The 13,688-nt window shown below is 37.7% G+C and overlaps 1 protein-coding gene across 2 annotated transcripts; it reads left to right on the forward strand.

Moving 5' to 3' along the window:
- Positions 1–2: 2 nt before the first annotated feature.
- On the forward strand, positions 3–12,454 carry CTCFL (CCCTC-binding factor like). Of its 2 annotated transcripts, none has more exons than XM_069034351.1 (9): positions 3–203; positions 1,222–1,474; positions 3,049–3,222; positions 3,901–4,034; positions 5,630–5,750; positions 7,010–7,159; positions 7,824–7,984; positions 8,769–8,889; positions 10,026–12,454. In XM_069034351.1, the coding sequence occupies exons 1-9, from the start codon at positions 63–65 to the stop codon at positions 10,034–10,036; spliced, it is 1,266 nt and encodes a 421-aa protein (XP_068890452.1). In that variant the 5' UTR covers positions 3–62; the 3' UTR covers positions 10,037–12,454. The 2 variants fall into 2 exon arrangements, with proteins under 2 accessions (XP_068890452.1, XP_068890455.1); XM_069034354.1 differs by having other exon boundaries at positions 3,052–3,222.
- The last annotated feature ends 1,234 nt before the right edge of the window (positions 12,455–13,688 follow it).

The raw sequence follows: 13,688 nt of genomic DNA on the forward strand, positions 1-13,688 counted from the left end.
TGGTCGGGCCCGTGGCCCCGCCGGGGCTGGGCCGGGCCGTGGCGCACAGCCTGCCCCCGGGCATGGCTGTGACCCTGCGGGAGGGCATCTGCGTCTTCTATGACTTGGAGCTGGCGCAGATCCATATTTTGCAAGAAGAAGGGCAGGAAGAGAGTTCAGAAAACCAAGCGACAGAGAAACCACCAGACACGCTCCTGATGGAGGTACAAGTTCTGGATAAGGTGAAAGTAGAGACATGTTTGTTGTTCGCTGTTAGCTTGCACGGTCACACCGATTTGGTTCTATCTTAAGTATTAGTCAGTATTATTGTTTCTAAATTGCTGAGCTTAAGTATCTAGTCCGTAGTACATCCTTTTACAATTTCATCTCATTTTAAAAGGACAAACTAAAAGTTTAGGCTTTCTAGATTCAGAGAATATTCTGAGTTGGAAGAGACACAGATTATCGAGATGATATTTAACTGTTGAAATTCAGACCAGTTTTAAATTCAGTTCACCAGTTTCGTACTATTTGGTTGGACAGCCTCAATCTCTTAAGTGGCCTCATGCAATTTCCCTTCTTAATTGAATTAGTTCAATACTGCAGTAGTTGTTAAAGCTGGGTGTGTAATGCAGTCCCATTTGAAATGAATTTTATTAAGAAAGGATATGCAAATGTTGTTATTTGTTCTGTATTAGCTATTATATTGGTTTTACAATAAAATACTATTTTTTTCGTATAAAATTCATCCACCACTAGGTAATTTCTGAGGTAGGTCATATTTAAGTTTAGCTAACACAAGAAGTATCACAACCTGGTTAATTGTTATATGACAAAGAAGGCATTACAATTAGTCTGCTGAAATCCTAAATTTGTTAAAAAACAGAGCATACTTCTCATTTTCTTTTAAAAGGTTGATGTACTGATATGAAATTTTAATATTTTCTTTAAAAAAATAAAGGTACAGGTTTCTGTATTCTTAGTGCTGTAATCTTAAAATGATGCTCTGAAATTTAGATAAAATCTTGAAGAGGTAGGGCACAATTTTAGTAATTGTTCACTTACCAGTTAGGCTGCTGTATGGTAAATGCAAATTTTTTGTTGCAGTTTTGTCCATCACATGCATAAGACTGAAAATCAGAATGAATTGATAGCTTGCATTTTGTTGACTGCTCAGTTGATTTGCCACTACTGACTGCCTTTGATTGAGAAAGTTGTAAAACATATTCTTTTTTTAAATAGATTGACAGAGATAATGATGCCATTGCATTTGAAAATAACATCCAGCAACTGAGCCCATCTGCAGAGGGGGAAGGAAAGGAAGTTTTTTCCACTGTTGGGGAAACAAAGAGTCAGAGCTGCAAAGGGGGTGATGATTTGTCAGAGTTACTCAGTGAAAGTAAAGAGCAGGAATATCCAACTGCACCAGAACAAACAGTTGTAAGAAATCTCAAGAATCTAAAATTTGTGGCTTGTGCTCCACATCAGGAAAAAGGTAAAAAGTTAATAATCTTTGTAGTTCATTTTTAGTTAAGGCTTGTTAAGTGAGATTTTGAACTGAGGTTGAAATTTTACATTAAATGCTCACAGTGGTAGTTGTTAAGTTTAGATTAGGTTAAGTCTTAACATTCTGTGGAAATTTGGAAGACGAAATAATACCTTCCAACCCTAAGTGCTTGAAGACCTTGTTCAGGCTGATGTCATCTGCCTTGTGTTCAGGAGAGACATTTTGGATGGCATTTAGAAATTAAGGGTCTTTTGAACAGTGTGTGGTATTTGAAACCTCCAGGGAGATTTCAAAGTTAATATTGTATAAATGCCTTTGAATAAACCTAGTAATTTATTTAATCTCTTGATTCACTCATTCAGCTTCAAAAATGTGCATGTTTGAAGGTTTATGGTTGAGCTTAGAGTGGCTCCACATTGCCAGCACAGGGTGGTGGGCAAGTATCAGTCAATACCTGTCAGCAAAGCCTTTTCCAGAACCTAAATAAAAGTAACAGGAAATGGCTGATTTAAGATGTTAGAAACCTAAAAGTATGATACAGAAGTTAAGGACTGACTCAGAAGGGAACAGATAAGCATCTGTTTCCCTAGAAACTGTGTGTGTGTACTGTAAAAATCGGATGACATCAATGATGTTGAGTCTGTAAATGTGTGTTGTATCTGGAAGTTAAGGTATTTTGGCCGAGGTTCTCTATGGATACCGTACAAATTGTTAAATGTCCCCTGTTTTAGTTACAGCCTTTATAGGAAGCACATTTGAGCAGTTTTAACAAAGCTAACAATGTTCCTTTGTGTGGGTGTGAATCCACAATGAGTAAATGACAATAAAGTGTTTTTGTTTGCTGTTACTGAAGTGAAGTGTTATCTGCACATCTCTGTGTGGTATAAAGCATTGTAAAAAATGCATTTTGTTCTCAGCATGAAAATCATTACAGAGAGCACACTTGGGAGCAGAGACAACTGTTCTGGAACGACTCTTCAAATATGACGTATTTGCCATTTCACAGTTTCAAATCTTCTTCATAACTGAAAGTGTTGCACATTCATTACTGTTGTGCTATAAACTTTATTCTATGACTTCTTAAAATAACTGATTTTTTCCCCTCAAATTCAGCCAGTAATTTTAAAAAGGCTTTTACATCATGATTTTTTTATATGCACTTTGCAGATTCAGGAGCACCAGAAAGCTCCTGGGAACAGCTTAACCTGCCATTTCTAAATCTTTGAATAAACTTACTTAGTGCTAATTACACAGTTGTTATCAAGAAGTTTGTTGCACAGGTTGTAAGTCTTAATGATGGTATCAAGAGAGGAAGTCTCATCCTCTCTTGGAGGTGGCAGCTAGGTTAGGAGTTAGGCTTCCTGGAATTAGGTTCTAAACTGTTTCACTAACAAATAACACAATTTTGGGGGCAAATCACTTAAGTCTTAATGAAGTCCTTTGATGTAGAAATTTGAAATAGTTTTACCTAGACTAGAGGGGCTCTTTAGAAATTGGTGATATTTTTTGAAAACTAGTCATTATTTTGTGGCATGTACAGTGTAAATGTGTCTTTGTTCCAGCAGGAGAAAAAGAATGTTTCAACTGTTTTTTCTGTACATTCACCTCAGTCAAATTATCAAGTCTTAGGCGTCATTTGAAAACCCATTCAGATGAGAAACGTCACGCGTGTCACCTCTGCCCGAAGACCTTCCGTACAGCAACTCTGCTGCATAACCATGTGAACACACACACAGGTACCTGATGCTTGAAAATACTTCATGTTCCATACTGTCTTCAAAATTGAATTAATAGTCAAGTGACTTTGCCTTGGAGCTGTGTTCTGTGATCATTTTATGCTCAGAAATTCCTCTGATTTTCTTTGGCGTTCCACACTGAAAAGACGTGGTGTGTAATTGGAAACTCTGTGTGGGTATTTGTTTATTTTGTTTAGTACCATTCTAACAGTTCTTGTCAGCTGAACAGTGACTTCAGTTGTGCTTCATTCCTACGTGCAGAATCGAATTTTCTGTGATGTTTTCATTTTCCTGTATAAATACATGAAGCAAAATGATAAACTGTGTTTATTATAAACTTATTGTGTGCATATATATGGAAGAAATTCTTCTCTGTGAGGGTGGTGAGGCCCTGGCACAGGTTGCCCAGAGAAGCTATGGATGCCCCATCCCTGGAAGTGCCAGGTTGGACAGAGCTTGGAGCAACCTGGGATAGTGGAAGGTGTCACTGCCTATAGCAAGGGGTAGAACAAAATGAACTTTAAGGTCCCTTCCAACCCAAATCATTCTATGATTTATTGTATATAAAAAGTCAGAATATCAGAAAACATTCTATTAAAAAATTCTACATGTTGATTTAAGGCAGACAGATCACATTGCTGTGTTTTTAAATAAGATTCTAATGGTGTATTCTTGCAGGGAACAAACCCCATAAATGCAGTGAGTGTGACACAGCATTTGTGACCCGGGGGGAGCTTTCACGACACAGGAGGTACAAACACACTTTAGAGAAGCCTTTCAAGTGCACAATATGTGAATACTCCAGTGTTGAAGTAAGTACAACCTTACTGAATCTTTTGGGAGGGTTTGGAGGCTTTCATGTGCCAAGATTTTAACGTACACAGAATTTTTGCCCAGATTTTTAATCTTGAGAAGTCCAGGCTCTACTGATCTCCTTGGACACACTGATGGATTGCGTTTATGTGTTATGTTGCTGCAGTGTTACTGCAAGGTGGCTGATGGCGACAACTTTGTGGTGCTATGAATTTCATTGCATTTGTGTGCACATCTTTTCATCCCCATCACCCTGAAGAGAAGGAACAAGTGACCTGAATTTCTGGAACCCTCACTTGGTCCATGTAGTGATATTTGCAAATGTGTTGCTCCAAATTAATATTCATACAGTTATCTAGGGTTTTTTAACTCGTTGCATTTTAAGAGCATTTTCTTTTTTATTATGCTAAAATTGCTGCTAGACTTTTTGGTCCTACACAAGCATTCTTGGTCCTCATTTACACTACATTCTATGTACTGTAGGACAATACCAGCTAATGTCTAAAATGAAGCTCATATATTATGTTTATATACTTGATGATGTTTGGGGTTTTTTCCAGGATTGGAATTTTCTTAATCAAGAGATAAAAACCTTAGAGTCTGCTTAAGGGTGCACTTCGAAATTGCAATTGAATTGGATACACAGGCTTTCAGAAATGCACCTGTGATTGAATCACAGTCGCAGTTTAGTGGATGTTCAATATCTGAATTTGTGCTGTGTCCAGATCTAAAGCTGTAAGCAAGCCTGAACTTTATTCCATGCACCTTATCTTAATAATTAGATTTTGGATAGCTTGCATCTTAAAAAACTGTGACAGCTGATATTAAATTACCTTATTCTTTCCCTTGTTTCAATAAGGAGCTATTCAGCATTCGCTGCTGTTACAGAACTCTCATTCCTGTAAGCTTTACTTGAATGAAAAAGCTGAAGGAGCTCTCTAATACTTGCGTGCAAATTATTTTACTTTTGGTAGCAAAGGTTGGCAGTCATGTTTAATTTTATTTAAGTGAATCGAGGTGTAGATTTGAAGGAATCTAGCAGTGAATTCATTAATTGTGTTTATAAATGGAGGAACTGAACAGGTGGTAACTCCTAATCACATACCTGCAGTATTTATGTAATACATATCAGAAAAATAGTATTAAAAAAGTAGAATTGAATTAAACTTTGCAGTGAAAGTGCTTCATTGGGACTTGAAGGTGAATAGACTCTGGATAACGAGTTAGGTGTTTCATTTATTTTCCTGAGTGTTTTCAAAGAATTTTATGGTTTGTATAGCCAAATAGCCTGACAGTAGTAGGTATCCTCTTTTTAAAGTTCTATCTTTTATGTTCCTATCATAAAATCTTGCATTTTGCTAATGAGGACATTAAACATGGAAGTAAGATATACTGGGGAAAGAGTGGAGAAGTGTCCTAAAACCACAGCAGGCTGATTGTGCAGGAAAAAAACATGGATGTGAGAGTGCTAATTCTGGGATTAATGCAATGCTTTAAATTGCAGTAGGTGTAGTATGTAAAATTGCTTATATTTTAATTAAGTATATCTCTAATGTAGATGTTACTTTAGAAAATATCTTTATTTTTACCTGAGGCCAGCAAAATGAGACGCCACGTTCTTTCGCACACGGGAGAGCGGCCCTACCCCTGTGACCTGTGCAGCTATGCAAGCAGAGATGCCTATAAACTGAAAAGGCACATGTTAACTCACACAGGTAAGATTCTGGGGTAATGATCGAGCCTAGGGCCTCAGCTGCTTAATATTCATAGGATTTCATTTCAGCCTCAAAATTAGCCCTTTTTTTATTTCTGATTTTGAGTAAAAACACACCCAAAAAACATGTTCTCTTTCAGTGTTCTGGATTTGGCTGTTGGAAGCCCAGCAGTGCTAGTAGTTAGTCTTGCTGTTCCTCCTAAACCTCTTTTATATTAGAAAAAGATTTCTTTTTCTGTGGATCAAGTTATCACTTCTATTTATCAATTACTTGATTTTACATGGAGATGTATCTGACGAGAGATTTTAAAATATCTGTTCAGAACGTGGATATTGTTGTGACCCCAGACTACCAGCAACTAATTTGGTCAACAAAGAATTAAATTGCTTGAATGTTGAAAGCAGCATGTTCCTGTCATAGCTCTGTAACAAGCAAGTAATCTCAGAGGGCAGTGGGTATCAATCCTATACTTCAGAGTTTAACTTGGCTCAATTATGATATGTAATTTGTGCTCTGATTAATGTTTTAGGTTGAATCAGAGTGTGACAGCGTGGTTTGAATCAAATTTTCCAAATATCTCCACTTGTCACGCATTGGTTCACATCTTGAGACTGTTTGGTGCAATTAAACTGACTCATTTTTTTATGAGAGTCAACCACAAGAGTCCAATTGGAAGAGTTCAAGAGTGTTACCCACTAGTGGCAAGGACTTCTTCCACAGAACCAGTCTGGAGTTGGTTCAAAGCTGTGCCAGTTGCCAGTGTTGATGTAATTTTTAGTGATAGTCACACCTGATGTGGCTTTTTGGGGAAGAATAGCAGGAAAATAATTTCCTAATTTCTCTCCCCACCATTATCAATGGCTGGTGGTGTATCACTCTTATCATGATGGTCTACAGCTGTTGGCTTCCTCTCCTTGCATATTTGAGGATAATTCTGCATTTTTGTACATGAAGTATTCAAGGAAGAGTAGATGACAGTTAAAATAATTCCTGATTCATAGTTTAGAATTATATGTATGGCTTTATACTTCATCAGTTTGACTTGTGGAGTCAGGAAACCCAAGATTTTGTGTTGCAATCAGTTATGTAAACTTCTGGAAGCTTGTTTGGCCTTTTGTGCACTGTCAACTAATATTAACTTTTGGTTGGTCTGGGAACTGTTGCTGTTAGAACATGGATGTTGAGTTCTGTGGGAATTTGCATTTGTATCAAATAAGTAGAGTTTCTAAGCATATGTTATTTTGATTTTGTTTTAATAGGTGAAAAACACTATGAATGTTATGTTTGCCAAGCCAGATTCACTCAAAGGGGTACCATGAAAATCCACATGTTACAAAAGCATGGAGAAAATGTGCCAAAACACCAGTGTCCACATTGTAGTAGCTATCTTTCCCGAAAAAGTGATTTGGGTGAGTTGAAAGGAAAACACTGAAAATAAAATGTGAAGATAAGTAGAGGTGAAATCTCTAATTTTCACAAAGTTTCACCAAAGATATTATATATGGCTTCATATTATCACAGAATGTTTTACATAAAATGTATTCATAGTTTTACAGGTAAGTTCCTCCTGCAAGGAGATGTGGTGACATCTTGTGGTTGATACTTTAATTTGTTTAAAATGCAAAGTAGGAAAGATTTAGCTTTTTCCTTTTTTTTATTTGCTTGATATCTGTGGCACTGTGACCTTCTGTTTTTTCAGAAGTGTTGGAAGCAATAGAGCTGACCAGTAACAACAAAACCTATATAAAATTTCAAGTTTCCAGAAATACATGAAAAAGCTGTATTAAAACTGGAAAGTTTTTGAGTATTTGATTTGTTAAATTATTTCCACTGAAATCAATCAGTTGCAGGCTTATAACTGCTTGATTTCTTTGGGAAGTTACAACATCTTGCTGCAACTTTAGTTTAATCTTAAACTAATTTGTCTGTTTTACCCCTACTGCAGAGAGCAGAGAAGGTCCTTTTGTATTTTCCTCTACAAGATTTACAGTATTCAGGGCCATGCACGGCTCAACTCTTGTTCAAAACTTTGGAAATAAAAACTTGAATGAATTGTTTTGAATAACTGTCCAGGTGTGCACCTGAGGAATCTGCATTCCTACATGGAAGAGGCAGTGAAGTGCAGGGACTGTGAAGCTGCTTTCCACGAGCGCTACGCTTTCCTTCAGCACAGGAAGACTCACAGGAATGAGAAAAGATTCAAATGTGCTCAGTGCAGCTGCACATGTAACCAGGTATTTCAGTTCCCTGAAAAAATACTGATTACTCTGGTGATGGTGTTGCCAGGTACAGTTGGCTTTGGGGTTATGTTTACCTTAAGAAAATAAAAACTTTTGTGACTGCAGTCCAACTAAAATAGTGCAGTGGTGCTTATTTCCAGGGTAAGTCTTCACAAATAAACACTGAAATTGAAATGCTAGAAAGATGAGCCTATCTTCTTGATAAATCTTTTGTGCATGGGCTGCTTAGAAGTATGAAGTATGAGCAATCACTTTCAGGGATATTGTGATACAGAACAAAATATAGTATTTGAGCCTGGAATGTGCTTTTCAGTAGTGATGCAGAGTAAATTCAGTCTGAACTAAAAAATTTATTTTAAAGAGTACTTTTAGGATAGCTAGGACCAGTTCAGCAAGGAAAGTAAGAAATTATTTTTCACTTCAAAACCGTATGCAGTGAGAACATTCTCTCATTTTGGGTTAACTGTGCACACTTTAAAGTAAACGTGGCCCTTTTTCCACATACAGAATTTACATGTAAAACTTTATTTGCTTATCCAGGAACCAAAAAATGGTAACTTTTATTTTATACCCACCAAATGGCAATGTTCTTTTAAAGCAGAATTTTAGTATATATTCTGGAAAATCTTCAGGAGTTTTATGGAAGTTGTTAACTAAGTCAGTCTTCAGTTAGTGTTCCAAAATTTGTCTGTCAGAACTGTATTTGCTTTGTGTGTGTTAAATTGCTTACATAGATTAATATTTGATTGATACATTTTTTTCTTCATTATGCTGACAGAGTAATATGTGTAAGCATGCTGAAAACTGTGGATTGGTGAGGGCAAAAACTGCTACACCCAGAAAAAGAAGCAAAGGCAAAAATAAAATCCATGAGAACCCAAAGTGTGTTAAGCCAGAAGGTAATCAGTGACTAAGTCAGAATTTAATCATGTAAATTAGAATCAAGACTAAAAGGCTAAGGCAGCAAATCTTCCCTGCTGCTTAATTACTGTTTCACAGTGAAGCTAATAATGGAAGAATACTTCAGAATAGGCTTTATTGTGTGTCAGAAATTCTTGTCATGTGAGTTGGGTCATTGCACGGGTACCATCTTGGGCTGTTCCCTGCTCCTGCAAATGAGTTCCTAAACTCCCTTCTTAGCAATGCTTTCAGGTGGTTTTTGTGGAGTAAGAGACAAGAATGGAGATACACCTTAGGCCTAGATGTCCCTAAACCTCACCTTTTGGTGTATCAGATTGTGTCTGCACTGAGATAAAATTTGACATGGTGAGAAGAAGAAATGTTGGAACTTTTCTGAATCTAATGAATATATATCAGCAGCTGAGTTTACATTAGCATTGACACTTCTGTTTTCACTGGTGAGGCTCTAATGGTATGGTTAGAGAGAAGTGTTACAGCTGCAGTGTTTATGTTTTTTCAGTAATTAGATTTTGCTGTTTATTAATGTTTTCCTACATGCAAACAATTCCTTTTGATATCTTGTAAATACCTTCATCTGAAAGCTTGATTTTCTAGAGCTGTGAGAATGTATCTTCAGATGTTGTTCATGCAAATACTCAGTTCATTAATTGACTCACACAAAACCTAAAAATTTCTGTGCTGTTTCAGAAGGCTTTTCCCCAAAGTTGACATTTGCAAGTATTTATATATCACTGTCCACTTCTTGCACAACTTGAAGGGGCCTGTGGGATCCTCAGTGTGGCTTTGCAGATGATGACTTGTGAGACTGGGGCTGTCAAGATTTGCTGTTGCTAATAATTAAAAAAGAAAAAGGATGCGTATGATAATTAAATTTCCAGTTAAATAATGCTTCATTTTCCTCTGATGAGAATACCACACTCAGTAACATGGCTTGTAATGTAACAGTCAACAAAAGGTACATTGATTCCCCAAGTGAAGTGCAAGGTAAAAGATGTGCTGTAGTTACATATTTGTAGCATTTTCTCCACTAGATTAAACTGCATACTTGTTAAATTTATTGAAATATTTACTTGTCTTTCTGGTTAATCATCCCAGTATTTAATTTTATTTTCAGAGTTGCCCTGAAATCATTCCAAGATGACTCTACTGTGAGAAATGAAAATTCTGCCAGTGAGATTGTTCCTGTTTTAGATGGGACAGAAACAGCAGCTCCGAGGGAACACAAAACAGAAGCAACTCGTGAAGTGGATTCTCAACATCAAAGACAAATAATGCACAAACAGACTGGTCTTCCTTGTTCTCAGTAGTTGTAACTGAACAGTTCCAAGTGTGGAACTACCTCCAGTTAGAAAGGTAGAAAAGGTGCTGGTTGGAAGCTGTTGAAACCTTTCTGTGCTCATATTTCTTCCTGCTGCAGTTTCTACTGTGCAGCCTAAGTACCATTGCAAAGTGTGAAAGTTAGAGGGGACCTTCAGCTGGTTTCTTACATACATGTAATAACAGAATGGGAGAAAACAGCTCATTTCAGGGTCATTTATTAAAGAATGGGTAGGTTTTTTCACCTTGCATTCGGTTTTTTCCAGCTTTACTCACAGAATTGCAGACTGATCTGAGGCAAATTTATCCCTCAGTATCACTGAGAGCTGCCTGAATTTCGGTGTTTTTCAGTGTTTATACTTGGCTGAGGTGAGCACATGAAAGACATGATTTTTTTTTAATGCAAGAAAACATTTACTAAATCTCCTTTCTACAAACACTTTCGTTTCCAATAGAATTCATGATGCAATAGAATGCATGACACAAATTTCTGAAAAAGCACTGGTTTTTATGCCTCATACTATTGGTAATCAGAAACTCATTTTTTGTCTGAGTTTTTATCATCTCAGTTAGCTGGGCAGACAGAGCTGCATGACAAAAATGAAGCAGGAGCAGGGTGTCAGAAAAGTGTGGATGAACCCCACATTCTGGGAATGCAGAACCTTTTGTGACCTTAAGCTGACTGTTTTTTTGAATGCAGGTGGGATCTCTTTCCTTTATCCCTCTTTTAAACAGCTTTGCAAGCGTTCCATGTAAGTTTGTGATCCTCAGTTTAGCACCAGATCCAAACCACACCCACGACTTTGATTTTAATTAGCTCTTCAATAAAGCACAATTGCATTATTTGGGAAAGTTCATGTTTATAGTAGACTTAAAAATCAAAAAAATTTTAACTGTCAAATACAGTTCTCTAACGTTCCTTAGGTTATAAGAACTACTGGGTTTAACTCAATAATTACTAGAGTCATTACAGTAAGTACTATTAATTTTTATGATTCATTACAATGATCACAATTGCCGTTTATGCACTGCTCACACTTTTTTTTTTTGTCATTTATAATTAATACTTGGAAGCCTGCTCATAAAATCTTAAATACTTTTAAAATATTCATCTTTAATGCTGCTATTCTTACGTTACATTTAATTATAAATAAGCACCAGCATAACTAACAAATATTAATACTATTAGGTCATGTAACAAGTAAATTCAATTGAAATGTCAAGCCCTCATCCTAATTTCAAGATTAACATCTGTGTTTAGCTTTGTTATGGAATTTGACCAGTATTACATGGTTTGGGTTTGCTCATTGGGCAAGCTGCGGTTGCTGGTTCTGCTGATGTGGTCAGGGACAGAGAATTCCTGTGCTGTGCACTCCAGGTGAGCTGAAGTCTGACAGCAACTGCAACTTTAAACTTTTTTTACTTTGAATAGCCTGTTAAAAATGAAACCTAGTTAGTTTATTAAAATAACAGCTTTATCTTATAATTGGTAGTGTGTACATGCCTGTTCTAGGATAACTTCTTTAATCCAGCTGCTGTTCAGTGACCCAAGGCAGTGCCAGGAGCTTTAGCTGCCACACAGTGTCCCCAGTATCTCTGTGCTCACGATGAGCAGATAAGGAAGAATGTTGGTATTAGCAGGAGATAATTGCTGTTTACAGCAAATAATCCATTTGTAGAGACCACACCAAAGGCCTCATCGAGACCTTCATCAATCAGCTCAGTCAAACACATGAACAGGAATTACAATTTGGTAATAGAAACCTTGTCCAGTTTTGTAGCAAACCTGAGAAGTCAGAGGGCTTGAATTCATCGAAATTCCTCAGTGGTTTTGTCTCTCCATGACAGAGCTGTTACTTGAGTGTTTATAAATGTTCATATTTATTGGTTTGTGTCTGTTTCCATACTGGTAAAATGTCTGTAAGTTCATTTGTTCTTCCAGTGACAGGACTTAAGAATACTTTTGTTCATGATAATTGCTTAAATAATATGGTTAACTGTATTCTTGTTGTGCTGTCTCCATTTCTGTTATAAATTATAAGCAGCAGATTTTTTTGTTAAAATTAATTTTAGAAGTTGTTTAAATTCCTTGATCAATTTGCTGAATATATATTGTTCATTTGAATTGTTAATAACAAAGCTGACTCATCCTGTGCTGACATCTAAAAATCAGACTACATAAAGTGGAATGTGAATGTAGTAATAAAAGGTATTTTTATCTCTGAACTTCCAAATTATTATTTCAGTAGTTAGAAGCTAAAATGTGTCATTTTGGAAATCAAGAAAGAATGCTTTGACCTCCTCAGGAGCCATTCCTAGTGGCCACATGCTTTTTAACAGCAGCGATTGTTCTTCATGATTAAGAATTTGCATAACTATGCAAATGCAAATATTTGCATCACTATTCTGATTTATATTTTACAAAGATAATTTCATTGTATTGCTCACATATTTTAGACCGGTAGGTATGTATTAATATCTTTTAAAGCAATACATATTCTGAACAGATACCAAATTTAAAATACTTTAATTTACTAATTGTGGAGGAGTTGTTAAATACACAGGAATTATTCATGTCTGAAACAGATAATGCTGGAGTGTTCTGTAGCATTATGTAACAGTGTTCTGAGATAATCCATTTATTTGGGAAAGAAGAGGAAACTTGCATTCTGAGTTTCCTGTGCAAGCTGAAATTGTCTACACTTTAAATAGTTAATGTGTGAGGAAATTTAGTTTGCACCGACCCGGCAGATAAAAAGCAGAGAAAGTTAAAACAGGCCTTTGGATACACTTTTTTACTATTTATGCTCTGTAATAAAAGAGACTTGACACAGCACAGGAGTAGCGTCAATGAAGCTAAAATGTGACGTGTGCCGTTGTGGAAGTGATGTGTTGGAATGAATTGCATTCTGAAATTTGGAAGAATCGATCTCAAAAGCATCCTGGACTCTGCCGCCGGGATGAGAGGAAGGAGCCGAGGCTGGAAGTTGGCTCTGGTGTTCCTGCAGGGAGAGTTCATGGGCAGTGCTGCTCCGGGAGCGGTCATTCCCGGTGCGGGTCCCGGAGCGGCCATTCCCGCTGTTGTGTCCCGGAGCGGTCATTCCCGGTGCTGTGTCCCGGAGCGGTCATTCCCGGTGCGGGTCCCGGAGCGGTCATTCCCGGTGCGGGTCCCGGAGCGGTCATTCCCGGTGCTGTGTCCCGGAGCGGCCATTCCCGGTGCTGTGTCCCGGAGCGGTCATTCCCGGTGCGGGTCCCGGAGCGGTCATTCCCGGTGCGGGTTCCGGAGCGGTCATTCCCGGTGCGGGTCCCGGAGCGGTCAATTCCCAGTGCTGTGTCCCGGAGCGGCCATTCCCGGTGTTGAGTCCCGGAGCGGCCATTCCCGGTGCTGTGTCCCGGAGCGGTCATTCCCGGTGCGGGTCCCGGAGCGGTCATTCCCGGTGTTGTGTCCCGGAGAGGTCAT

This window comes from Aphelocoma coerulescens, chromosome 20, assembly GCF_041296385.1.
Source record: "Aphelocoma coerulescens isolate FSJ_1873_10779 chromosome 20, UR_Acoe_1.0, whole genome shotgun sequence".
NCBI classification, from domain to species: Eukaryota; Metazoa; Chordata; class Aves; order Passeriformes; family Corvidae; genus Aphelocoma; species Aphelocoma coerulescens.

Coding starts and splice junctions, on each gene's coding strand:
- CTCFL (XM_069034351.1), top strand. CDS start 63: ATGGCTGTGACCCTGCGGGAGGGCATCTGCGTCTTCTATGACTTGGAG. Junction 3,223..3,900: donor CCATGTGAACACACACACAG/GTACCTGATGCT, acceptor GTATTCTTGCAG/GGAACAAACCCCATAAATGC. Junction 7,985..8,768: donor GCAGCTGCACATGTAACCAG/GTATTTCAGTTC, acceptor TTATGCTGACAG/AGTAATATGTGTAAGCATGC.